Below are 25274 nucleotides of genomic sequence, written 5' to 3'. Positions count from 1 at the left end.
GTTGGGAGGGAGGAGACATAGATGGCTTGCTAAATTACAAGGAGCAATGGTGGATTTTTTTCATTAAATACAGTGTCCCCTGGGGGGGGGGGGGGTTATAAATGCTGAAACAGATTAGGCTGCGGCCATGTAAAAACATGGGGTGATGTTATTTGTTGAGCGGTCTTCATTGGAGGAAATGAATTAGGTGATTTGATTTGAAGCACGAACAGCGTCAGTGACTAAAGAACATTATGAGACAGACATTGAGTCAGTGCGTATGCTCAATATGGATTAAGGTATGAAGGATTATTGACTATGAATGTTATATGTATAACGTTAGGCATAGTAATGTGGAGTACTGATTTATGATTTTACTTTGTAGTTATATTGGACCACACCCTGAGGCAGCAGTTGCGAAGCATGCAGCATTTTGGTGGAAGCATCTGTTTTCTGTGATACGTGAGAGAAAAATGTTATCAAGCATATATTAAAGCAGTTTTACAATTTTAGAAAAGATTTTCGACAGAAAAAGAAAAGTGTTTTTCATGTCAATAATTGAAGAATATTGGTGAACCATTGGATCATTCAGCACACACTATGAATAATGTTGAAATAAATTATATAAGAAATTAAGAAGTTATCTACCTTTACCATGCTGCGAGTTTGAATTATTTTTGATGTGAGATTTAGTGAAGGTATTGATACAAGTAAGACAGACAGAAGAAAGGAGCTGGACAGAGCTGGGAATTCATATTTGCTATATAAAGAGCATTGGCTGCCTATTGCTTACAGATTACCTTTTACAATTCTATTAAATGTATCAAACTGCTACCCCAATGTTTCTATATAATCTCTTAATACCTTATCAACCTCAGCATTCACACCGGTTGTCTCGGCAGCCTCTGCTAGTTATTCCTACTCACTGTAAAATCAAGCTGGACCATACAAGGAGTTCCTGCTTTAGAACATTAGCGCCCACCCTTTGGCATTTCTTGCCACTGGATATCAGTTTACAGCCAACACTCAAGAGATTCTAAGCTCCTCTTAAAAGTTACTATTTTACAAAGGCATTTGTGGATGTTGTATAATTTTATTTATAGCCTTATGGTTATTATCAGGATTTTTATGTATTATGTAATCTTCAGCCACATGGCTCTGGCACTAGATTCTCTACATTGCATCTCTCCTATTCCCTTATGACCTCTTCTACCTGGCAAATAATACTGTAAATGTTACCTCTTGTCTATTCCTCACATTTATTCCTTGTCAGTTTTCACTAATCCAATACTTATTGAAAATTTTTTTACTGTAAACTGCTTAGATATCTTTTTGATAGGCGGTATATCAAATAAAAGTGAACTGTGATCTCTAAAAGTGGCTGTCTGAAAATCATCCTCAATATGGCTAAATGTTTTTGTGTTCTATTACAATATATGTATTTTTAGCCACATGGACAGAAGGCATCGGAGAGCGTGTTTAGGTTGGGGGAAAAGGAATGTGTGCATATAAATTGCACTACTTTGCAACCATGGCAATTTCTAAAATGAAAGTATATGCATACTTTATGTTAAGGACTGGTACAAAGCCTGTGGGTAGAAAAAAAATCATGGTCTTTGTCCAATGAATGATTACTTGAGGAAGTAAGTTTTAAAAACATGATCAGAGCAAGGAAGGAGATAGAGAGGGGTGGGGTTAGAGTGAGTGGTTAAAGGCTTATTTATTTTATATTTATTTAGGGGTCCTTTTACAAAGGCGCTCTGAAAAATGGCCTGCGGTAGTGTAGATGCGAGTTTTGGGCATGCGCAGAATCATTTTTCAGCGCACCTACAAAAAATGCCTTTTTAAAACTTTTTGCCAAAAATGGACATGCTGCAAAATGAAAATTGCTGTGCATCCATTTTGGGTCTGAGACCTTACCGCCAGCCATTGACCTAGCGGTAAAGTCTCATGTGGTAACTGAGTGGTAATAACCTATGCGCCAAATGCCACGTGGCCAAAAATAAAAATTATTTTCCAGACGTGCGTATCGGACGCGCGCCAAAAATGAAATTATTGCAAGAGCTACGCGGTAGCCGGGTGGTAACTCCATTTTGGCACACGTTGGGCACATGTAGACACTTACGCGGCTTAGTAAAAGGGCCCCTTAATGTAATTTCGTGTTTATTTAATGTACTGAGATAGTTTTATTGGTTTATATATAATTTTGAATTTTTCCTAGGATAAGTGGGAAAGCGCGGGGTACAAATGTAATAAAATAAATAAATAAATTTAAAGTTACAAACACATTCAGTGGCAGCAAAGATGCCACCACTGAATATATGAAGAGTTTTAAATGGATGTAATAGAATAAATCTTCAGTGGAGTTTTTTATACCAATGATTGAAAGCAATTGGGACAACTGAGTAATTGTACCAGGTTAAACTTCTGAGGTTTTTCCTTCTGTTTTTCTCATGGTGGCAGAGAAGGTTTGTGACACAGTTTTAGTAATTTCTGTAGCATGTAGAATTTTAAATGAACAACATCCATTAAAGACGTATCTGCTATTTGTGCATTTGAAGTCAAATGCACAAATTATCTGTTTAGTGGATGAATTTTGCGCTGAATGGGTAACTTGTTATCCTGCTACCAGCCCACCTCAAAGTTCACCCAGATTCTAAATAGATAACTTTGGTCATCTAGTAATGTAAACATCCAAATTGATTTGTATAAATTTTCCCATCGGCTCCAGTACATACCCAAAGAAATCAATATGTCATAGTTTTCTTTCATTACATTCCTGTAAAGTGCCTTCTGATGCTCTCCTAAAAGCTGCCACTCCTCTTCAGAAAAACAGATGGCAATATCATGGAATGTAACGGGCATTAGAGAGAGCAGGTTGTCGTAAGTTTCTTTCATCACGTTCCTGTACAGGTCTTTCTGCCAGTCTTCTAACAGCTGCCACTCTTCTTCAGAGAAAGTGACCGCAACATCATGGAATGTAAGCAGCATCTGAAATAACATAGAGGCTCAGCAACTGGGAGTTTAAGACCTGTCATACATTTTGCAAGGCTCTAACTTGAGAAGTAGGATAGTGTTTAATGAAGTAGGCTGAGAACCAGAGAAACTGGTGTTCAAATCCTGCTTCTCCCATTAACACCACTTGTGGCCTCATGCTAATCACTTCACCCTCCATTTCTCAGAGTACTTCGATTGTAAGTCCACTCAGCCGAGGACATAACTTATGCACCTGCTTGTAACTCACCAAGCTCTGATTTCTAAAAGGCAAATACTTAAACCTAAGGGATCCATATTCAAAGCCCCTTACTTAGGCAAGAGAAGCTTCTACCTGGTTAAATCGTTCTGGTTGGTCCAAGAGCAGATATTCAGTAGCACTTAGCCAGGCAATGCTGCTGAATATCCACACTCTGGTTAGGGCTGAGACAGTCTCTCAGTGGAGTTGGGGCCACCGTCTACCACTGAGAGGAATTAGAGGAAAGGAAATTATTCTAGTACCTCAGTATGCAAGTGGTGCGCAATACTAAAAAGGTCCCATTACTGAAGTAATACATATGATTCCTGGCTCATCCCATGACTATAGGAGACAAAGGAGTGGGAAATGGAAGGAGACTCAGCAAATAACAGGACTTGAGATGAAACAATGAAATTCGCCATGCGCAACCCTATCCTTACTTAAGAAAAAGACCTCTAGACAACCTTTTTGGTAGCTGTTTAGTAATATTGCTTGAACTGATTATTGAAAGACTCCTGAGGCATACACTAGCTGAAACACAGTACTATGTCGAGTCTTTTATGAAAGAAGAGTGTTTTGTACAGTTTAAGGACTGTCTTGTGTGCAAATAAAGCATTGTTTCATCACAAGTCCCATTATTTGCCGAGTCTCCTTCCGTTTCCCACTGTTTTCTTCGTGGGACTTTTTGTGTTCAGCCTCTACCTGGCTATCATCCCATGACTATTTCATATAATTGTCTCTTTGAGACTAGTCAAATTAAAAGTGGATGACTTGTGATTGAGTACATGCTTTCAATTCATTATCATATAAGGCTGCTAATCTTTTCCCACTTCGTACTGTATATTCCTAATCTTCTCTTTAGGCTTATTACTCCCACTTGTGTCTTAATTTCTCTCCTTGTATAAAATCCATGCTCCTCTCTTGAAAAAGTATCAGGTCTATTTTTCCATTACTGGATGACTAATTTCTTATCCTCAAACTCTAGCCATTGGAAGATCTTCTTGTTAATTTTCAAACTGATGGGGGTACTAAACACAACACAAATTACCCCTTCCTGTGCAAAATGAAGCACGTTGCTCAGTTCTGGGGTGCTCAGAATCCACTGCATCCACAGAGCTGACACCCATGTTCTACAAAATATGGAAGAACAATGTGGAGAAGGGCAATGACTCAAATGCCAATGATTCTGAATCTGGACATGAGAGCAAAAATAGTGTCTGCTTTGACATTCTAGGTTTGATTACTTACCTTTCCAATTCTGAGCTCAAAATGAGTTACACACAGATGTGGAGGGGAATTTTCAATATGACATCTAAATCTGACTTTGGACGTTTTGCGGAAAATATTCAAATATCAAGTAATGAACATGACTATTTTTGAACTGGCAAAAAGTCTTTTTTTTTTTTTTTTTTTTAATGGCCATTTGCTAGGCATTGTTGTGCTCAGTGCGTCTCTTTGGACTATTTTTGAAAAACAAATCCATGTAAAAACACACAAAATCAAGCCTTTGGGACGTATGGAAGGCCAGCATTCTTAGTTGACTGACCACACAGACATCCCAGCAGAGTAGCAGGGCACCCTAGGGGGCACTGCAGTGGACTTCACATAAAAGCTCCCAGGTACAAATCTCACCAATACTCCTTTGTTTTGTATGGTGAGCCATCCAAAACCCCACCAAAAACCTACTGTACACCACTACAATAGCCCTTATGGCTCCAGGTGTCACCTATATATGGGTACAATAGGCTTTTGGTGGGTTTTGGATGGCTCACACTTTCCACCACAAGTGTAACAGTTAGAGTGGGTTATGATCCTAGGTCCCCTTCTCTACAGTGTACTGCACCAACCACTAGGCTACTCCAGGGACCTGCTTGCGGAGCAGGTGGGGGAAGAGAGGTTGGTGGTTGGGAGGCGAGGATAGTGGAGGGCAGACTTATACGGTCTGTGCCAGAGCCAGTGATGGGAGGCAGAACTGGTGGTTGGGAGGCGGGAAATACTGCTGGGCAGACTTGTATGGTCTGTGCACTGAAAAAGGCAGGTACAAATCAAGGTAAGGTATACACATATGAGTTTATCTTGTTGGGCAGACTGGATGGACCATGCAGGTCTTTTTCTGCCGTCATCTACTATGTTACTAACAGGAACAGCCATAACATCTGAAGCTGTCATACTGGCTGGTATGTACTGTGTCACTCACATCTTTGAGAGATTGGGGGGGGGGGGGGGGGAGTCATGCCTTAATCCCTCTAGTGGTCATTTGGGACACCTTTTTGTGACAAAGAGGCATATTTTCAAAGCACTTAGCCTTCCAAAGTTCCATAGAAACCTATGGAACTTTGGAAGGCTAAGTGCTTTGAAAATATGCCTCTTAGTCATTCTGAAAACAGGTCTAGCCCAAAATATCTTAGTTCTGTACGTTTTTGTTTTGTTCCATTATGCAAAAAAAATGTTCAAATGTTAGGAACGCCCAAATCCCACCTCCAACATGCCCCCTTATTTGGATGCACTGCAGATGAATTGCATAGAAAAAAGTCCAAAAAATGTGTTTTGAAAATAGCGATTTGGATGATTCTGTAAGAACATCCAAATGACAATTTGTACTTTTTTTTGTGGATGTTTTTCTGTTTTGAAAATGAGCCCTATGGTAAAATTATGCCTTACCTGATAATTTTCTTTCCTTTAGTCACAGCAGATTAATCCAGAAACCAGTGGGTTGTATCCGTCTACCAGCAGGTGGACATAGCGAACTAAATTGCAGATAGCTATACCATAGAACCAGCCCTAAAACCAATTAGTATGCCCCGTCACAAAGCAGTAGGAAGTGAAGTAAAGAAAGACTGAAAACTTCCTCATAAACCTGAACCAGGTACAAAGCGTGAGTTAACTCGCTAACCAGAAATGCCAACATGGCAACAATGGAACAAATGGAACAAATTTCCTCTTGCATTCCTTGTTTTCTTTTTAACAGACGAGAATTCCATCTGAAAGGAAACACAGATCCTGTTCTGAGAACAAAAAGGACAGAAATAAGAAAGGTCTGGACAGATTCTGAAATACACAGGGTGGGATCCTGGATTCAACTGCTGTGACTAAGGAAAGAAAATTATCAGGTAAGGCATAATTTTACCTTCCATAGCGTCAGCAGCAGATGAATCCAGAAAACAGTGGGATGTATCAAAGCACTCCCTAGATAGGGTGGGAAGCAGACATGCTGCGTGTCAACACTGTTACTCCAAACTGCGCATCTGTGCGTGCCACATCTAGAAAAGGAATGCAAAGACGCCCACGTCACTGCCCGACAAATCTCTTCTACTGATAGTTTCTGCCCAAGATGTAGCTTGAGATCGAGTTGAATGAGCATGAATGCCCACCGGAGAATGACCCGCAGGGACATATGCAGACAAAATGGTCTCTTTAATCCAACGAACAATTGTCACCTTGGAAGCAGCGTCCCCTCGTCACCGTCCTGCCAAAAGGATGAAAAGATGGTCAGAGCGTTGAAATTCGTTTGAAACCTGTAAGTACTGCATCAGGGCTCTCCGCACATCCAGGAACAGAAGAGAATCAAACCGAGTGGGGAAATCCGATGAAAATCCAGAAGAAAAAGATCCTGATTAAGATGAAATGCTGACACCACCTTAGGGAGAAAGGAGGGAACCAGCCGTAAAGAGACCCCCGCCTCCGTAAAACGAAGAAAGGGTTCTCGACAAGACAACGCCTGCAACTCGGAAACTCTATGCGCTGAAGCTAACATCACCAAAAAGACTGTCTTCAGGGTCAAGTCCTTCTCCGACGCCTTGCATAGTGGCTCAAATGGAGCCCGCTCCAATGCTCGCAGAGCCAAATTAATATTCCAATTAGGACAAGGACGGTGGCAGGGAGGCCTAAGATGAAGAGCCCCACGCAAAAAGTGAGAGACGTCCAGATGGGTAGCAAACGAACACCCAGAAAACCGCTCTCGGAAGTAGGAAAGCGCTGCTAGCTGAACCTTCAGCAAATTATAGGCCAACCCTTTCTGGAGGCCTTCCTGCAGGAAGTCCAACATTTGCAAGACTGAAGCATGTGTGGGTTCCCAGCCCAGAAGGGCGCACCACGAAAGAAAAGTACACCACACACGGGCATACGCCGTAGTAGTGGAACATTTCCAAGCCTGTAAGGGAGTGGCAATCACCGTATCCGAATAGCCCTTTTGTCTCAAAGGCAAAGCCATAAGACCAAAGCGGCATGGATCCTCCATCAGAACTGGTCCTTGATGTAACAGATCCAGAGACAAAGGGAGGCGAAGTGGAGTCCCCACCAGCAACCTGATCAAGTCCGCATACCACGGACGCCGCGGCCAATCCGGAGCCACCAGGATCACTAACCCCCGATGTCTGCTGATCCTGAGAAGAACCCGGCCAAGAAGAGGCCACGGGGGAAACGTACAGCAGAACGTCCTGAGGCCACTGCAGAAGTAGTGTGTCTAGTCCTTCGGAACCTACTTCTCTTCGCCTGCTGAAGAACCTTTGGACTTTGGCATTGGATCAAGTCGCCATGAGATCTATCTCCGGGAGGCCCTACCGACCGCAAATCAGCTGAAATGCAGTGTCTGACAACTCCCACTCCGCTGCGTCCAGGAGATGTCGATTGAGAAAATCCGCCCGAACATTGTCGTGGCCGGCAATGTGAGCCGCTGACAGCAGGAGAAGATTTGACTCTGCCCTCGACAGTAAGCTGCTCACCTTGGAACAAAGAGCCAGACTCTTGAGTGCCACCTTGTCGGTTGATGTAAGCTACTGCCTTTGTGTTGTCTGAGAACACTCGAACAGGAGACCCCTGCAACAACTCCCAAAACGCTCTCAAGGCGTTGAGAACTGCTCGCAACTCCAATCGATTGATGGACCAAGTCACCTCCTCCGTCGATCAGTGCCCTTGCGCGCAACAGGACAGGCAATGCGCTCCCCAACCTGACAGAACTGGCACCCGTCGTGACTAGGATCCACTGCAGGGCAGCTACAGGCATCCCTAGTCGCAGGTGGGAGGGAAGAAGCCACCAGTTTAAGCTGGTTCATGCTTCAGCCAACCAAGGGAGCAGACGCGATTTGTCCAAGGAAACCAGAGACCAGCAACTTAGAAGAGACCCCTGCAAAGGTCTCATGTGCGCTCGCGCCCAAGGAACTACCTTGATAGTAGCCGCCATTGATCAGAGAACCTGAACATAATCCCAAACTCGGGGAATCGGCATCCGTAAGATGCTTCTCACTTGGAGGGCAAACTTGAGCCTTCTGCCCTCCGGCAGAGAGACTACCCCCCAAGCTGTATCGAAGTGCAGTCCCAGATACTCCAGATTCTGCAAAGGAGAGAGATGACTCTTGTGAAAGTTGATTACCCACCTGAGAGACTGAAGAATGTCCACCACCCTCTGAGTAACCACTTGGCTCTCCGATTCCGACAACACCCGAATAAGCCAGTTGTCCGAATAGGGGTGAACTCAAATCCTTTCTCTCCCTAATGCCGCCACTGCCACTTTGGAGAAAGTGCGAGGCGCAGTGTCCAAACCAAAAGGTAAGGCTCGAAAATAGTTTGTAACCGTCTTTGACAACATCGAGAACCCACTGGTCCAAAGTGATGTTGGCCCACTCTTGGTAAAATTGGGTCAGCCAACCCCCTATCCTTGAGGCCGAAGAGTGGGCAGGCACCCATCATTGCGCGGATCGAGCAGCTGGCCCAACAGGCCTCAGAACTCGCTCCCTTTTTGTCTCCACGAAAGGAAGACTTCTGCTGAAAGTGCAATTGAGGAAAGGAAGAGGAAAATCTACCCGGATGATAACGCCTGGCCTCTTGAAACTGAGGCTTAGCCGCTCCAGAATGACTTGAGGTCTTGGACTTATCCTCGGGTAAGCTCTGAGATTTGGAATCACTCAAATCTTTAACAATCTTCTCCAAATCCTCTCCAAATAACAGCTTGCCACAAAAAGGCAATCCGGTAAGATGCTGCTTACAGGCCATATCCACCGCTCAATGACAAAGCCACAGCAGGCGTCGAGATGTGACAGCTAAAGCCATAAGCTTCGCTGAAGACCCAACAAGATCATAAAAGGTGTCCACCAGATAAGCCAGAGCAGCCTCCATCTTTGGTACAAATGCTACGGGAAACCCCCCCGGCTCCTGCTCTTGAGCTGTAGACTGCTGGAGCCAATGCAGAGAAGCCCGGGCCGCGTAAGAATTACAAACAGATGCTTTGAGGGCCAAGGAAGCCACCTCAAAAGCACGCTTCAGGGAGGCTTCCAGATGTCTGTCCTGTATGTCCTTTAACGCCACCCCCCCTTCCACCAGAAGGGTGGTTTTCTTGGTGACCGCCATCACCAAAGAATCTACCCATAGAAGATCCAAGTTTTCTGCAACATTACTCTGTACCGGGTACAAACGAGCCATGGCCCTAGACACCTTGATAGGCGCATCAGGGTCAGACCACTGTGCTGTGATGATCTCCTGAATAGCCTCGTGTACTGGAAAAGCTCTGGCAGGCCTTCTGGTACTCGCATGCGAACAGTCATTGATGTTGCCCCCTGCGCCTCAGGATCTTCAATGTTCAAGACTTCTAATATCGACAAAATAAGAGAGGACAGTTCCTCTTTATGAAAAATACTCACTGCAGAGGGGTCACGAGGCTCCTCAGAGATGATCTCTCCCTCCTTGACATCTTGCGCAGTTAGAAACTGCAAAGACTCCCCTGAACACCCTGGAAGAGAAGGGACAAGAGACCTCGGTGCCACAGAGCCATGCTCAGATTCCAGGCGCCTGCGTTTATGAGACTGAAGCACTTCAGGAGGGAAGAGACTGCCACGTGCCTCACCCTGCGCCGGCTCAGGCTCAAGTTGTTTACTTGACAAAACGTGGGTGGGGGGCAGACTACATTTCAAGAGAAATGCTTGATGCAAGAGAAGAACAAATTTGGGGGAAAATGGCATCCTTACAGCAGCCGCCTCACTTCCAGTTGCTGATGACCCGCTAAGAGGAACACCCGGACCTAGTGGAGCCCCACTGCAGTCCTTCCCTGCTAAATCCCTGCTTTGTTTACTTGAAAAAACGCAGAGGAGAATGACGGTGAATCAGAGGAAGGAACTGCAGATGGATCCAAAATGGCGCCTGCCTCCTTGAGCTCCGCGCGGGAAGCCAGTGCGCCAGACAAAAAAGCCCCCAATTCGCTCCCCCTAGTCATGGCACAGTCTGGGATGCAAACCCTGTCGCCGACCAGTGCTTCCCACATTGACAGCAACGCTTAACGGCCTCCGCCGCCATCCCACACGATAAGATCAGAGGAGAAAGAAAAAGACTCATTCACTCAAAGGGAGAAAGGTAGAGGTTTTATCCTACACAGGTACTGACTGATCTCCTCCTCAGAAGTACTCTGATCTCCTCCTCAGAAGTAGTTCCCATGCTGCAAAGAATTATGCTGAAAAGCACTGCTCTTTTTTTTTTTTGTGAGGAAGTTTGAGCAGTCAATGAACCGGGAGACACAATGTTCACAGGGTGAGGCAGGGCCAGAAACCAGTATGCCTCCAAAGAGGGTCTCAGACCACACACACCCCTGGCCTCAACTGGCTAACAGCCAAGGAGACTTGAGAAAACCAGAAACTCAGGAGCTGGGACAGATCCATCCACCACCTGCTGGAGATAGAGATATACTAATTGGTTTTAGGGCTGGTACTATGGTATAGCTCTCTGCAATTTAGTTCTCTATCTCCACCTGCTGGTAGGCGGATACAACCCACTGGTTTCTGGATTCATCTGCTGCTGACGCTATGGAAAGTATATATTTCTCTGTCCTAGAGGTCTAATAATCTGTTCAGCACTTGAGACAATAGAGGGTTAAGGGACCCCTTTTATTAAAGTGTATTAAGCAGTTAATATACAAATTAGCATGCAGTGACTGTTACTGTGGTGGCAATGACAGCAGGTGCTAATTTGTGTGTAAAGGCATGCTTTTCGTGGTGCAGAAACTGGGCAGATCCCCAAGCCCCGCCAGCTGAAGACCTCCTTGAAGGTGCCCAGAACTTCCTCTAGTGCAGTTCAGATATTTAACATTTGACTTGGGGGGGGGGGGGGGGGGGGGCACTGGAGAAGGGAAAGAAGAAGGGGGGGGGGTAGGTTGTAGAAAGGACATTGTGCCAACCCATTTTGTCCACAGGCCCACCCAAAATTTGAACTTTGGCCTCTCACTGGTCTTAGAGTGCAGTAAATAATTTTCTGTGTGGTAACTGCAGAGGCCACGCTCGGCACGCCCCCAACAAGTACCATACAACCTTTGCACATTCCAGGCCAGATTCTATATTTGGCACTGACAAAAAAAATCAGCGCAGATGGAAAATGCAACTAAAATTTAGGCACAGCCATGCCCTCAACAGATACCACACAACCTTTGCACATACTGGGCCAGATTCTATATTTGGCACGGAAAATAAATACATAAATAAATCGGCGCAGATGGAAAATGCAATTAAAATTTCCATTCAACTAAAATTTAGGCGCATCACGTAAATTTTAGGAATGCCCATGACCTGCTCATGCTCCTCCCATGGCCACACCCACTTTTGAGATCCATGCAGCAGAATTTACGTGGACTACTTTATAGAATTGAATGGCCTTCCTCTCATTTACTGCGTAGGAATCGCTAGCGCAGCTTTGTGAAAGAGGCCTTAAATGATTATTATTATAAATATTATTTGTAGCATTTATACTCCGCTCTTTCCCGCTCAATAGCAGGTTCAGTGTGGCTTACAAAGCATGGATACAAGCTATTACAGAGATAACACAATGTATGGTTACATAGTATATAGCACAAAGTATGGATACAAAATATGTAACACAGTGTATCGATACAAAGTATGATAGAGATAACAAGTTGTGTAGAGAATGATAGGATGAAGAAATGGGGGCAGGATACAGGTATGGTTAATGTTAGTGGTGTTAGTAAATTAAGTTGGGTCGCTCGGATAGGCTTGTTTGAAGAGGTATGTTTTCAGCAGCTTTTGGAAGGGTAGGAGTTCGTTGGTTGCTCGGAAGTATTTTGGCACATCCATCAAGCAGAAGCCCAAAGCACCTCCTAAATAGGAGGTGGTAAGCGCTCCTGCGTTAATTATTTTAAATGGTTGTGAGATAATGCCAACATTAGCGCACGGCCAGATATTCAAGAAATGGAAAAATGCCTCTTTACATCCATGCTGGAAATGGGCTTAGCATGTGGGAAACTCCTGTGTTAGGCTGTGCTAAGCCCATTTACTAGCGCAACGTAGTAAAAAGGCCCCTTTGAGAGGTATGTACTTAAATTGGCCTTCTTGAATATTTATTAGGGTCGATTGCATAATCACTAAACTTCTAAATTAGGAACATAAAAAGTGAGAGGTAATGGGGCAGATTTAGGGCAGGGAAAAGAAGTTAGGAGCTTAGCACTGAGGCTTATAAATCCAGGCAAATGAATAGCAGGCTTAAATTTATGAGCATAACTTTTATGGGGTCAATATTCAAAGTGATTTAACTGACCAGAAATCAGTGGTGTTCCTTGGTTGCCCACCACTCGGGGCGGATTGCCGCTGCGCAGCCCCCTGGATGCAGCACACCCCCCCCCCTACGGGTGCATCACACCGCCTCCCTGCTCCCCCCCTGCCACATCGCACTGCCTCCACCCCCCGTGCATTGCTGTTATCTCCTGGGGATGCTGGGAGCAGCCATGCAGCTGTTGGCTCCGCCAGTTCCCTGCCCCAGAACAGGAAGTAACATCAGAGGGAGCAGGGAACCGGTGCGGCTCCCTGCACCCCCCCCCCTGCAGTGTGTACCTGGACTACTGCAACGCCATCTATGCTGGATGCAAAGAACAAATCACTAAGAAGCTTCAAACCGCTCAAAACACAGCAGCCAGACTCATATTTGGGAAAGCGAATACGAAAGCGCCAAACCCCTAAGAGAAAAACTACATTGGCTCCCATTAAAAGAACGAATAGCATTCAAAGTTTGCACCCTGGTCCATAAGATTATACACGGGGAAGCCCCAGCCTACATGTCAGACCTTATAGATCTACCTACTAGAAACGCAAAAAGATCAGCACGCACATTCCTCAATCTCCACTACCCCAATTGTAAAGGACTAAAATACAAATCCACATATGCAACCAGTTTCTCCTACATTTGCACGCAAATATGGAATGCCCTACCGAAGGCAATAAAAACAACGCAAGATCTAACTATCTTCCGAAGACTACTGAAAACTGATCTGTTCAAGAAAGCATACCATAAACAACCATCCTAATTACTAAATAATAAGACTGATCATGATCTAGACAGAACCGAACTCTTATCACTAGACTGACTACAACCCAATCTATTACTCAGGAACTTATGTGCAATTACCATAACGTATTCTTCTCTACCATGTATGTACGCACCTTAATGCAAAACCACTTTAATCATTATGCTGAAAATGACCTATCTATAATTGATGACCTAACATATGTTACAATCCAATCTATCACTCAGGAACCTATATGCAATACCATAATGTATTCCTCTTTACCATGTATGCACACACCTTAATGCAATACCATTTGTAACTCTGTTAACCGGAAATGGCAATCGCCACTACGGCAAATGTAAGCAACATTGAGCCTGCAAATTGGTGGGAAAATGTGGGATACGAATGCTACAAATAAATAAATAAATAAATAAATAAATACCCGGGGCGGACCACTGTCAGCAATGGCTCCTGGCCGGCTAAATTGCATGTTTGGGGCCAACTGCTAATTTTCACTGGTGCTTAACTGATTAGTGCCACCAAAAATAACCGGTTAGTGCCAAATTCAAAAGCAGCTATTTTGGGGGCATTCGGGGAGCTGAGTTGGCACTTGGCTGATTAAGTTCCAATACTCAGCACTTAACTGGCCAAGTTAACTGCGTTACAATAGACCGCAACCTAACACTCCACAACAAAGAAAATGTTCCACTCAATGTGGAAACTCAAATGCCTGAAACAATTCTTCCCGAGGGAAACATTCCGCAGCCTAATACAATCAATGGTACTAAGCCACGTAGACTACTGCATCAGAATCTATGCAGGATGCAAAGAACAAACCCTAAAGAAACTCCAGACCGCTCAAAACACGGCAGCTAGGCTGATATTTGGAAAAACGCGATTTGAAAGCGCAAGACCCCTTTGTGAAAAACTACATTGGCTCCCAATCAAAGAACGTATCGCCTTCAAAATCTGTACCCTGGTTCACAAAATTATCTATGGTGAAGCCCCAGGATACATGACAGACCTGATCGACTTACCAACTAGAAACACATCAGAATCAACACGATCTTATCTAAATTTCCGTTACCCAAAGGACTCAAATACAAAACAACTTGCGCTTCCAGCTTTTCCTATATAAGCACACAACTGTGGAACGCATTACCAAAAGCCTTAAAAGCGATATTCGACCACTTATTTTGAGCTGTTAGTCAGGCCAGCAATTTGACTCAACTATTTGCCATTTGAGCAGTGATTCTTAACTGGGCGTCCTTTCCCCTGAAGAAGCCCCACCGGCGAAAGGGGTCCGTTGGGTGGGGAGGCCCATTCACAAGGCTGCTCTCAGCTAAGTATTTTTTTTTTGCACTTTATGTCCTTTAAGTTTTGTTATACACAGTGGATGTAGCATATTTTTTATTAAAAAAAATCTTTAAAAAATATTTTTCCACACTAAGGGAGGAGGTTGGGTGAAGACCGATGATTGAATTACGGTGACCCTCTATGAGTAATTTCTGCAATTTTGCTGTTTGTCACCCGTCTGAGGTCTCCTCCCCCCCTTCTATTCATTTTTTGATATCCTACACTCTGCAAGAGTAGATTCGCTTGTATATTACTGTTGTGTTTCACAAATGAAAGCGGAGTTTTCCCCTTTTTTGTGCTTGTTACCTTGGGCTGAAAATAGGGCACAAATTTAGAATGCTAAGGGGCCTTTTTACTAAAGTTTAGCATACGCTAACATTAGCTCGCGCTAAATTCTGCATGTCTTGTTTCATATCTATGGGCCACGAGGCACTTACCCCTAGATTCCATATAGTGCGCCTAGAGAACTGAAATCCAGGCGTATTCTATAACGATGCACACAACTTAATTGGCTTAACAAGCTCATCAGCATTGATAACAGCACTTAACAAGCACAAATTGGCAATAACTAGAATTAATGCACACAACTCGCTACGCATATTCTGTAATGCACCTAACTTCTAACATGCGCAGGCAAAAAGGGGCATGGTTATGGGTATGTCGTGGGTGTTCTGAAATTTATGTGCATAGTCATAGAATATGGCCCTCTGCACCTAAATGTACATGCCAGGATTTACACCACATTTTCGTTGGTGTAAATGGAGGTGCATACTTTAAGGGGCTGGGATATCAACTAAGCGTATTCTATATACTGCGCCTAAATCTAGGTGCCACTTATAGAATACGTTTAGTCGGAAATGTTTTCCGCACAAATGTTTTTTAGGCGCCATATATAGAATCTCCCCCTTAGCGCATACTAATGTCCATTAGTGTGTGCTAAGCTTCAGTGAAGGGGCCCCTAACTTAGGAGCATAAATTTAGGAGCTCAGTGTTTTTTGAATATTTATTTATTTGGATTTATTTACCAACTTTTGAAGGAATTCACTCAAGGCGGTGTACAGTAAGAATAAATCAAAATATGAGCAATAGACAATTACAGCAGTAAAAATAATACAAAGTATGGCATAGTACACTACTTACAGTGTCAACACAATACATAATAGAACATTTTAATTGACAGTGTAGTGTATGAGCAAAGATGGAACATATAGATTGGTAAGAGAGCAAGAGGAGTTAGAAAATAAGGTGACTAATTTAAAGAAAGTTGTACATATTGGGCCTAAAGTTATGCTGACTAACCAGATAACTCAGGAACCATCCTCGCTTCACTCACAGACAGACCCAGGGCTATCCGGAAAGCATCAGAGTGATCTGCAATGATTTTCAGTAGTACTATCTGGATGGGGATAAGGATGAGGATAGGGATAGGGAACGTATTGTTTTCACTGCTAAGAAAAAATTTATTCTGGCTGCGCAGCTCCTCGCCAAGAAACTGATCCTGAAGGACTGGATTAAAGACACAGCTCCAGACTGTGTGGATCCACTGAATGCCAAGTTTGGGGGGCTTTGAGCTGCATAGCTACACCCATGGTACCAAGCCCTGGGTGAAAACACATTTCCTTCTGTGGAAAAAATGTATGCGATTGCATGGACTTTCGGCTGCTGACTGATACATGGCTGGGACACTTCCTTCCATCTTGCCAAAATTTTTTTGTAGGTTTTCTTGCACCGGTAGGGGTGGGGGTGTGGACGTGACTGGGTGATTGGCTGAGTGTGTTTGGATGGGTGTTGTTGTGGCGTTAGGTTTATAAAAGAAAGGTTTCAGCGGTATGGCCGGGACACTTGGCTTGTCTTTTGTCTCCCTGGATCAAAGCCCACCAGGGGGACTTTTGTGCTCTATCTGCTCTATAGTATTGTACTAGTTGTTAATTTCTACTGTTTGAGCTTTTATGGGCATTTTGTGGGGTTTCCCTCTTTTACTTGTTTTGTCCATGGCTGATGAATGTTTAAATAAAGTTTCTTTAAAAAAAAGGACCTGCTGCTTTAAACACAGCTGCTCTTTGCTGTCCTGAGGAAGCAATCGCCCTAAGGGACTCTTTTACAAAACCACGTTCAGCACTAACACGCACTTAACACAGGAAAAAAAGGCTTACCACAAAATGTGTTAAAAGTGTTTTGTGGTAATTTGTCTGTCAGCATGCATTAATCACGTTGGGTTTTTTTCGGGGGCAGCATAATCCAGCTAGAATGTTCCGATTAGAGTATGCAAATGAGGCGGTAAGTGCTCCCTCATTAATTGAGTCCCATGAAACTAATGAAAAAATTAGCATAGGACCTGCAAAAAATAAAACACTTCCTTATTTACTGCTGCATAAAATATGGGTTTAGTGCATAGGAAAGTCCCAAGTTAAAACGCACTAAGTCCATACTTTAGTCTAAGAGTCCCTAAGTGATGATCTAGTCTCCTACTAGTTAAACCAGCCCTGCCCCTACTTGCTCCCAACAGGTCCTCATCTTTCCTTCTCTGGCTCTCAACTACATCTCATCCATTTATTTTTTTGCTTCTGAACCTTCCATCTCCCTTTCTGAATCAGTCCTATATCCTACCCCTTCAGTCTCTCCTCACCTTCTTCTGTCTTCAGTTCCCCTTTTCAATCCCTGATCTCATCATCAATTGTTCCCTCACTCTCTCCAATCCTGTCCCATCAGCTTTCAGTACAAGCTGTCCAATATGTATCTTGGAGATTTTGAAAGAGTGTGAGAATACACTCAACATCTTTGTGATGGACCCGTCACTGCCTTTATTTGCAGCCCTTATGCCAAATTTGAAAGCAGGTACTGCAAACAGAGGTATTTAATACTATATGGAGACTGGCCCTTACACTGTCAAGAAAGCAGAAATAAAAAAAAGAATTCCAGCCTATGCAGAAAACTACAGCATACACACATATTCTTCTGGATGCACACTGGTTTTTTTTTTTAATGCTACAGTAATTTCCACGACAATAACGTATTGCATCGCACAGTATTTTTCTGGATGCACATACTTTAATGCTATAGTAATTTCCATGCTAATAGTTTATTGCATCGCTCAGTGCACAGTTCAAATACAAAACCTACTATGCATCCAACTTCTCCGTTATAGGCAGCCAACTTTGGAACGCCATACCAAGATTCATACGAACGACAAATGAACATCTAAGCTTCCGAAAGCTGCTGAAAACATACCTCTTCAAACAAGCCTACCCAACGACCCAATTTAATTTACGACCATAATTCCACACTACTAACATTAAACATGCCTCAATCCTCCCCCCACTTCTCTTCATCTTGTCCTTCTCTATACAATTGCATTATCTCTGTGACTTTTTTTACCCACACATTGTATTACCTCTTTGATACCTTGTATTACCTCTATGACATTTTGTACCCAAACATTGTGTCATCTCTGTGATACTTTGTACCCCTACATTGTAAGCCGCACTGAACCTGCTATCGAGCAGGGTATAAATGCTATAACTAACTAAATAATGCATAGCTTATTACACTAACACCTAGTTCTCTTTTTATGTTAGCTTATTAAAAAGAACAAGGCTGTGTGTGATTTGGATACTGCTGTACAAGCTAGATGTATAATTAATTCATCTCAAAATCTGGGTGTTACCACTGGGCAAAACATTTGGATAAGAACTCTCCCTGTTGACTGTCCACCTGTCAAGCTAAGCAAAAGTGAGCCAACTCACTTAAAAAATTGAACCAAATTAAGCCTAACAAACCCCTTTTCAATCATAAAAATTAACATTCTGATTCAAAGTAAGTTACAGCAAACTCAGGAATCTGGGCAACAGCATGAGCCATCACACATTCGTTCCAGCAAGAGAAACAACAACAAAAAAAAATCAACAGAGACCCATCTTTCTACTGTCATAAATTCTGTTCTCCTGTGTTTTTGTAAGATTAAGCAGTGAAAAGCTTCATAATCAGTGAATAAATCAATTAAAAAATAGCAAGGTTAGTTTAAAGCACTATAGAAGCTAAAATGGTAATATCGGTAACAACAGTAGGCCCGATTTTGAGATGGCACTATCAGTGCATTAATTTTTTTTTTTTGTTACATTTGTACCCCGCGCTTTCCCACTCATGGCAGGCTCAATGTGGCTTACATGGGGCAATGGAGGGTTAAGTGACTTGCCAGATTATTGGACACTACTTTATTGTTTGCAAGTAGTTTAGCAAATGAATGAATGGGATTCAGTGTCACTATCCACAAAATAGTAGTGCTGAATATTGTGTGTTAATCGTGCTGGCACTGCTTACTTTAGGTCTGCTATTGTGTTTGTGGTTGAATACTGGCACTACATTGATAGTCTGTAGTTATTTCTGCCAGTCCCATAACCCAGCCCATAATTATATAGACAACATCTGGCAGTTTAGTGATTTAAATGGTCCAATATCATCCATATAATCACCAAAAATACAGACACAGGGAAAGGGGATAGGACTTGATATACCGCCATTCTGTGGTTACAATCAAAGCAATTTACATATTATATACAGGTACTTATTTTGTACCTGGAGGCAACTGAAGGTAAAGTGCAGAGCCGGGGGGGTGGGGGGGGGGGGCTGGTGGTTGGGAGGCGGGGCTAGTGCTGGGCAGACTTCTACGGTCTGTGCCGTAAAAAAGGCAGATACTAATCAAGGTCAGGTATACACAAAAACTAGCACATACGAGTTAATCTTGTTGGGCAGACTGGATAGACCGTGCAGGTCTTTCTCTGCCGTCATTTACTATGTTACTATATGTTACTATGTAAGTGACTTGCCCAGAGTCAGGAGCTACAGTGGGAATCAAACCCAGTTCTCCAGGTTCACAGTCCGCTACACTAGGCTATTCCGCCACTCCAAATATTGGTGAATACTTAATCTACTAGGGCCATTATTATAAGGAAATTAATACATCAAAATTCAGGGTATAATTTTTAATAGTTGCGGCATGTTATCATTAGCACATGCTATCTACCATAGGGCCCACAGAATAAACTGGTCCTACAGTAGCTAACGTGTGTTAGCTTTGACTAATATGCTAAAAAAAAAGGGCCCTTTTACTAAGGTGCAGTAACACTTGGTCTTAGTGCATTTTAACCCGGGACTTTCCCACACTTTAAGCCCAGATTTAAAACGGCATTTGTAGGTCATAGATTAATGTTCCCATTAGCATGTGAAACCTGTAAAAAATTAATGTGGGGGGCATTTATCACTTCCTATTTAGGAGGCACTAAGTGCTCCTGTGTTAACTCTGCGTTATCCAGTTAGCACATGCTTAGTTGGATAATGCAGGAACATCCTCTGTCCACTCACGACATGCCCCCTCCTTTAAAGAAAATGGTAATGTGTGCACAGTTAGTGAGCACAAACAGGCAAAATAGAATGTTAGCATGTGCTAATCGTACATTAAGGGCTTAAAGCCCTTTAGTAAAAGGGCTCCTTAGTTAACAAATATTTTACAATATAAGGATGGTATAAGTAAAGGAACCTCAGAAGTCTTGTTTATAAGAACATATGATAGTCACACTGAGCCAGACCAGTGGTCCATGTAGCCCAGTATCCTGTTTCCAACAGTGGCCAATCCAGGTCACAAGTACCTGGCAGAAACCCAATTAGTAGCAACATTACATGCTACCAATCCTGGGGCAAGCAGTGACTTCCCCCATGTCAATCTCAATAATAGACTATAGACGTTTCCTCCAGGAACCTGCCCAAATCTTTTTAAAACCCAGATGCACTAACCATTTTAAAGAGCTCAGCTGTGACTTAGGTGCATGAAATGACTTCCATACAGAAATTGGTAATATATGCACTTTGGATTTTCAGATGCCAAAAATATGCACATAATAAAAATACACCCATAGCTTTGCAGACTCAGATAAGTGGTGTTTCAGGAAGCATTTCAACTATGGGTGCTTGAATATAGCTTTTCACAAAGTTTTGTGTATTTTTAAAGAAATGTAAACCGTTCTGATTTGTGTACGCAATTAAGAAACGGTATAGAAAATAAATAAACGATAAAGCTATACATGCAAACAGGATGCTACACATGCACAACTTTACGCCACATCTTGAAATATATTCCAAACAGGACCACCCTATTTTTAAGTGGAAATATACACGCACCTTCTATTTGAAAATCAAGAAAGTGGAAGTCTGCTGTTACACACATTAGTGAAAATTTGGACCTATGTGTATAAGCAAGTCTCCAACATAGCTGGTTTTCTTTCCTTAAACACTATTCTCCTAATTCGGTAATATTGCACGTACATTTCTGCACTTGTCCCCAGATTCTATATAGACTGCCTACATTTGGGCGCCCAAGATGCACATGCAAATTAATTGAGATGTCAATCAACTACTGGAGTAAATTAGCAACAATTTGGATTTGTGCGTGCATCTACCCTAGTCGCTATTCTGCAACATCTGAACCTAAATTTCATAGCACTCAAAAGGAGAGTAGCTATGGAAGGACTAAAGGCGGATCAGGGGATGTTCCCAGAAGTTAGGTGTGATGTATAATGTCATATCTGTGCCTAAATTGGGTGACAGCTTTACACCAGGTTTCAGCAGGAATAAATCCAGCAGCCATTAGTCGCAAGATCTGGCTCTTAGTGCATAAAATTGCGTGCTTAGGTTACAGAATATGGGCAGTTACATATTTAACTTAATTAGTAAATTGGGCACTAATTTGCACTCAGAATCAATATCAGTGATAATTGGAGTTAATTGGTGCTAATTAACAGTAATCTGAAGTTACATACGCAACAGCACTTAGTTGCAATTCTACAAACTTAGCACTCAAAATCTACATTGCATAACTGCAAAGGGGCACGGGCAGCTCAGGGGCATGCCATGCAGTTATGTACTCAGCTTCTAGAATCATGGCAGTTACACACACAACTGCAACATTTAGGGGCCCTTTTACAAAGGCACAACAAGCCTACCAGCTTGCCGCATGCCAATTCAGCAGTGCCTGCCCCCACCATGCGTCATTTCTGACACATCAGATGTAATAGCACTGCCCGGTTACAGCTGGGCTACCTCAGGAATAGGCCTAGTGGCAAGTATTGCCGTTTTGTTCCTCGGCCAGAAATTCCCTTTTACCTGGCAGAGGTAAAAGGGGGCCTTGGTACACGGCAAACCTGTGCGCTGTTGCTGGGCCCTTTTACTGCTGCTTGGTAAAAGGGGCCCTTAGATAATTATACCAGCCATTGACATAGCCTAAATGGCCGTGTCTACATGTTGATGTGTAAATGTTTATGCTAGTACTATATAAAAACAAAAATGTGCATAGATTACTGATATAGAATCCACATTTAGTGTAGTATGGTAGCATCTAACTTTAGGTGACCTGTAAATAATTTATTACTAAGTTTGATGTTCCCTTCACTTTCAATTCATTTCTGGCAGACAGGCAAAAGGGGTTACCTGATCAGACATTGTGCTTTGTTCTAAGCGAAGCAACCTTAAGGTACATTCACTGTAGACAGACCCCTGTTTCCTCCTTGCAGAGGCCTGCATGTAAAAAGAAAAGCGTCACATCCATACTGAGGGGTTTGTTCAAGATGCCTCTGTTCACGGGGCTTAAAACACCAGACTGAAAGTGTCCTAGTTTCATTTAAGAAGCAATAAATGTCATAGCCCAGAGGGTGAAGGGCTCCATGGCATCCTCATAGGTTTCTTGTCTTAAATTAAAAGCAAATAAACAATTCCTCCCTCCCCAGAGTTCTAGTAACACGGAACAGGATCACCTTACTTTTTTCTCTTGGCAAAGAAGAAAACCTCAGCGCCTGCTGCTGTTTACAAACAGCAATATTGACAAAAGCAAAAATCTGTTTTCACACATGCGCAGCTTAAAGAGCCGCCCCCTCATCCACCCCCTGTACTGCAGAGCATGCTGGGTAACAGTCTTCACATCGGCGTCAGCTGATTCCAATTTCCAGCTCAGCATCAGCAGTTCAGACGACCTGATCTGCGTTCAGTTGTTTCCTTGAAATAAATACCTTTTCTAGGATTTGATTCCTTCTCTTTTGATCTTATTTATATATCATTTTTTGTTATTATTCAAAAATATACTTTGCTAGATACTTTTCAGTTTATCAGGCGGGCCACTGATTTCAGTGCTTTACATATTTAATTATTATTTGCAGGGATTTTTTTTTTTAAGGAGGTACGGAGTACCTGCACCTTTTTCATTGTGTGCTTGACCTATAGCCCAAGAATTAATGAAAAATCCTAGGCTCTGCACACTGAGGCTGTCTTCATAGATTCTGTGACTGGTTACACAGCCCCCCCACCTGTTATGGATTGGGTCCCTCAGTGATCTACACAATCCTTGAAGGATGGCCTGACATTTGCGTACCAGCAGCTTTTTTTGCAAGAAAAAAAAAAGACACATTTAGCTAAAATAGCCCAGGTTACTCAGTGCAGGGCCATATCTGGGCACCGGCACTGAATATCCGTGCTAATTCAAGTTGTGCTGGCCTCCAGCACTTATGCAGGATCCTGCTGATATTCAGCCTCTCCTGCCAGCTTAAATCACTTTGAACACTGGCCCAACATTATTTGTATAGGTACTACCAGGCGTATGTAGCGCTTTACAGATGCAAGACTCCATTTGGGCCATTATTTATTTGGTGCATTTGTATCCCACATTTTCCCACCTATTTGCAGGCTCAGTGTGGCTTACAATGCTCCGCTATGGCAGTCGCTATTCCAGAGTGAGAGATAACAATTGGTGTTACATAGAGAACATAGATGACATAATAGAGTAAAACAATTAAGCAACAAATCTTGGAAGAAAACAATTCAGAATATAAGGTAAAGTGGTGATATGTTATGATTACAATTATTGATCATTGTGGCATGCCTTGTTGAAGAGATAGGTCTTCAGAGATTTACGAAAGTTAATTAGTTCATAAATTGTTTTTAGGTTAAGTCGCAGTGCATTCCACAGCTGCGTATTCATGTAGGAAAAGCTGGACGCATGTGTTAGTCTGTATTTTAGTCCTTAACAGCTGGGGAAGTGAAGATTGAGGATTGAGATTAGACAGCTGCACGGGAACGGGTTCGCGGGAATCCCACAGAACCCACAGGATTCCCACAGGGACCGAAGCAGGTCCTGCGGGGTTCCCGCGTGGATGGAAGCAGTTCTGCGGGGTTCCTGTGGAATTGTAAGCTGCACTGCATCAGCCTCTCATCTACCGAGTACCTTGAGTGCTGTCTCCTCCTCGTCCTTGCTTTAACAGCACAAATGTGGAAAGTCTTCCGTTAAGGAGGTGGTAGAGACACAAATGATGATGGAATTCAAAAGGCTTGGGATGAACACAGAGTATCTCTAATTAGAAAATGGAAGTTATAAAAATCCTAACCTTAAATGGCTGCATGTGTGTGGATGTGTCAAGTGACGCTTAGATGGCGACTCTGGCTGTGATTAACTAGTGCCAATACCGGGCAGATTTGTATGGTCTGTGTCTAATATATGGCAGTCTGGTTTAGGATGGGCTAGAAAGGGCTTAGACAGCAATTTCAGTGGCTGGAACATAAGGACAGTGCTGGACAGATTTTTACGGTCTGTATCCCACAAATGAGAAGACAAATAGACTGGAGTGGGCTTCAGCGAGAACTCCAGCAGCTGGAACATAAGTATAGGGCCAGATAGACTTCTATGGTCTATTTTCCAGAAACACGAAAGAAAGTATATAATATCACACTCATGAATTGATAATGAGTGTGACTATTGGGCAGACTGGATGGACCGTTCAGGTCTTTATTTGCTGTCACTTACTATGTTACAATTAATCCTCTTTGCTCCCGGGCTGATGCACAGACCTCAGCTCTGACACAGGCAAGAGCATTGGATGTCACCTGACCTACTGGCACGTGCATGTGGTGACCTCTCAGCACACAGTGCCAGAAATCAGAGACAAATCTTACATGTGCACACCAGAGTGTTCTAAGTTTCAGCTTCCATTCTTTCCTTGCCTACAGTGATGTGGCTGAAATCCAGAGGGAGCTGACCAGAATTTTCTTTTATGTACCATTAAATTCTTGCGGGGATGGGTGGGGATGGGTTAAATTCTTGCGGGACGGATTAAATTTTTGCAGGGATGGGTGGGGATGGGTAAGATTCCAGTGGGGATGGGTGAGATTCTAGCAGGGACGGGCGGGGATGGGTAAGATTTCTGTCCCCGTGCAACTCTCTAATTGAGATACTGGCCATTTGAATACTTGACCTGGAAAGTCATATTTTTTTGTGGTGGTTACTTCAGCTTGCAGTTAGTAAGCACTAAAGCTTAGTGACTGATCCACTTTACACTCAACCTTTGAACAATAAAGTGGTTTTGTGCACCCATCCATAGTTCCTTCCTGGAGGAGTGGCCTAGTGGTTAG

General features: G+C 43.0%; 1 protein-coding gene across 5 annotated transcripts in view; it reads right to left on the bottom strand.

The window, feature by feature from the left end:
* The window catches only part of LOC115474940 (zinc finger protein 568-like), a 33695-nt gene extending 10957 nt beyond the window's left edge, over positions 1 to 22738 (bottom strand). For 3 of the 5 annotated variants that reach the window (XM_030210654.1, XM_030210657.1, XM_030210658.1), the window contains exons 1-2: positions 22311 to 22627; positions 2718 to 2970 (exon numbers count right to left, since the gene is read on the bottom strand). In XM_030210654.1, coding sequence (XP_030066514.1) covers positions 2718 to 2970; positions 22311 to 22403 — 346 coding nt within the window. In that variant the 5' untranslated portion in view covers positions 22404 to 22627. The other 2 variants (XM_030210655.1, XM_030210656.1) reach the window with 2 other exon arrangements.
* Positions 22739 to 25274: the final 2536 nt, after the last annotated feature.

Source organism: Microcaecilia unicolor, chromosome 7, assembly GCF_901765095.1.
Source record: "Microcaecilia unicolor chromosome 7, aMicUni1.1, whole genome shotgun sequence".
Classification (NCBI taxonomy): domain Eukaryota; kingdom Metazoa; phylum Chordata; class Amphibia; order Gymnophiona; family Siphonopidae; genus Microcaecilia; species Microcaecilia unicolor.
This window is presented reverse-complemented; position numbering and strand designations above follow the sequence as displayed.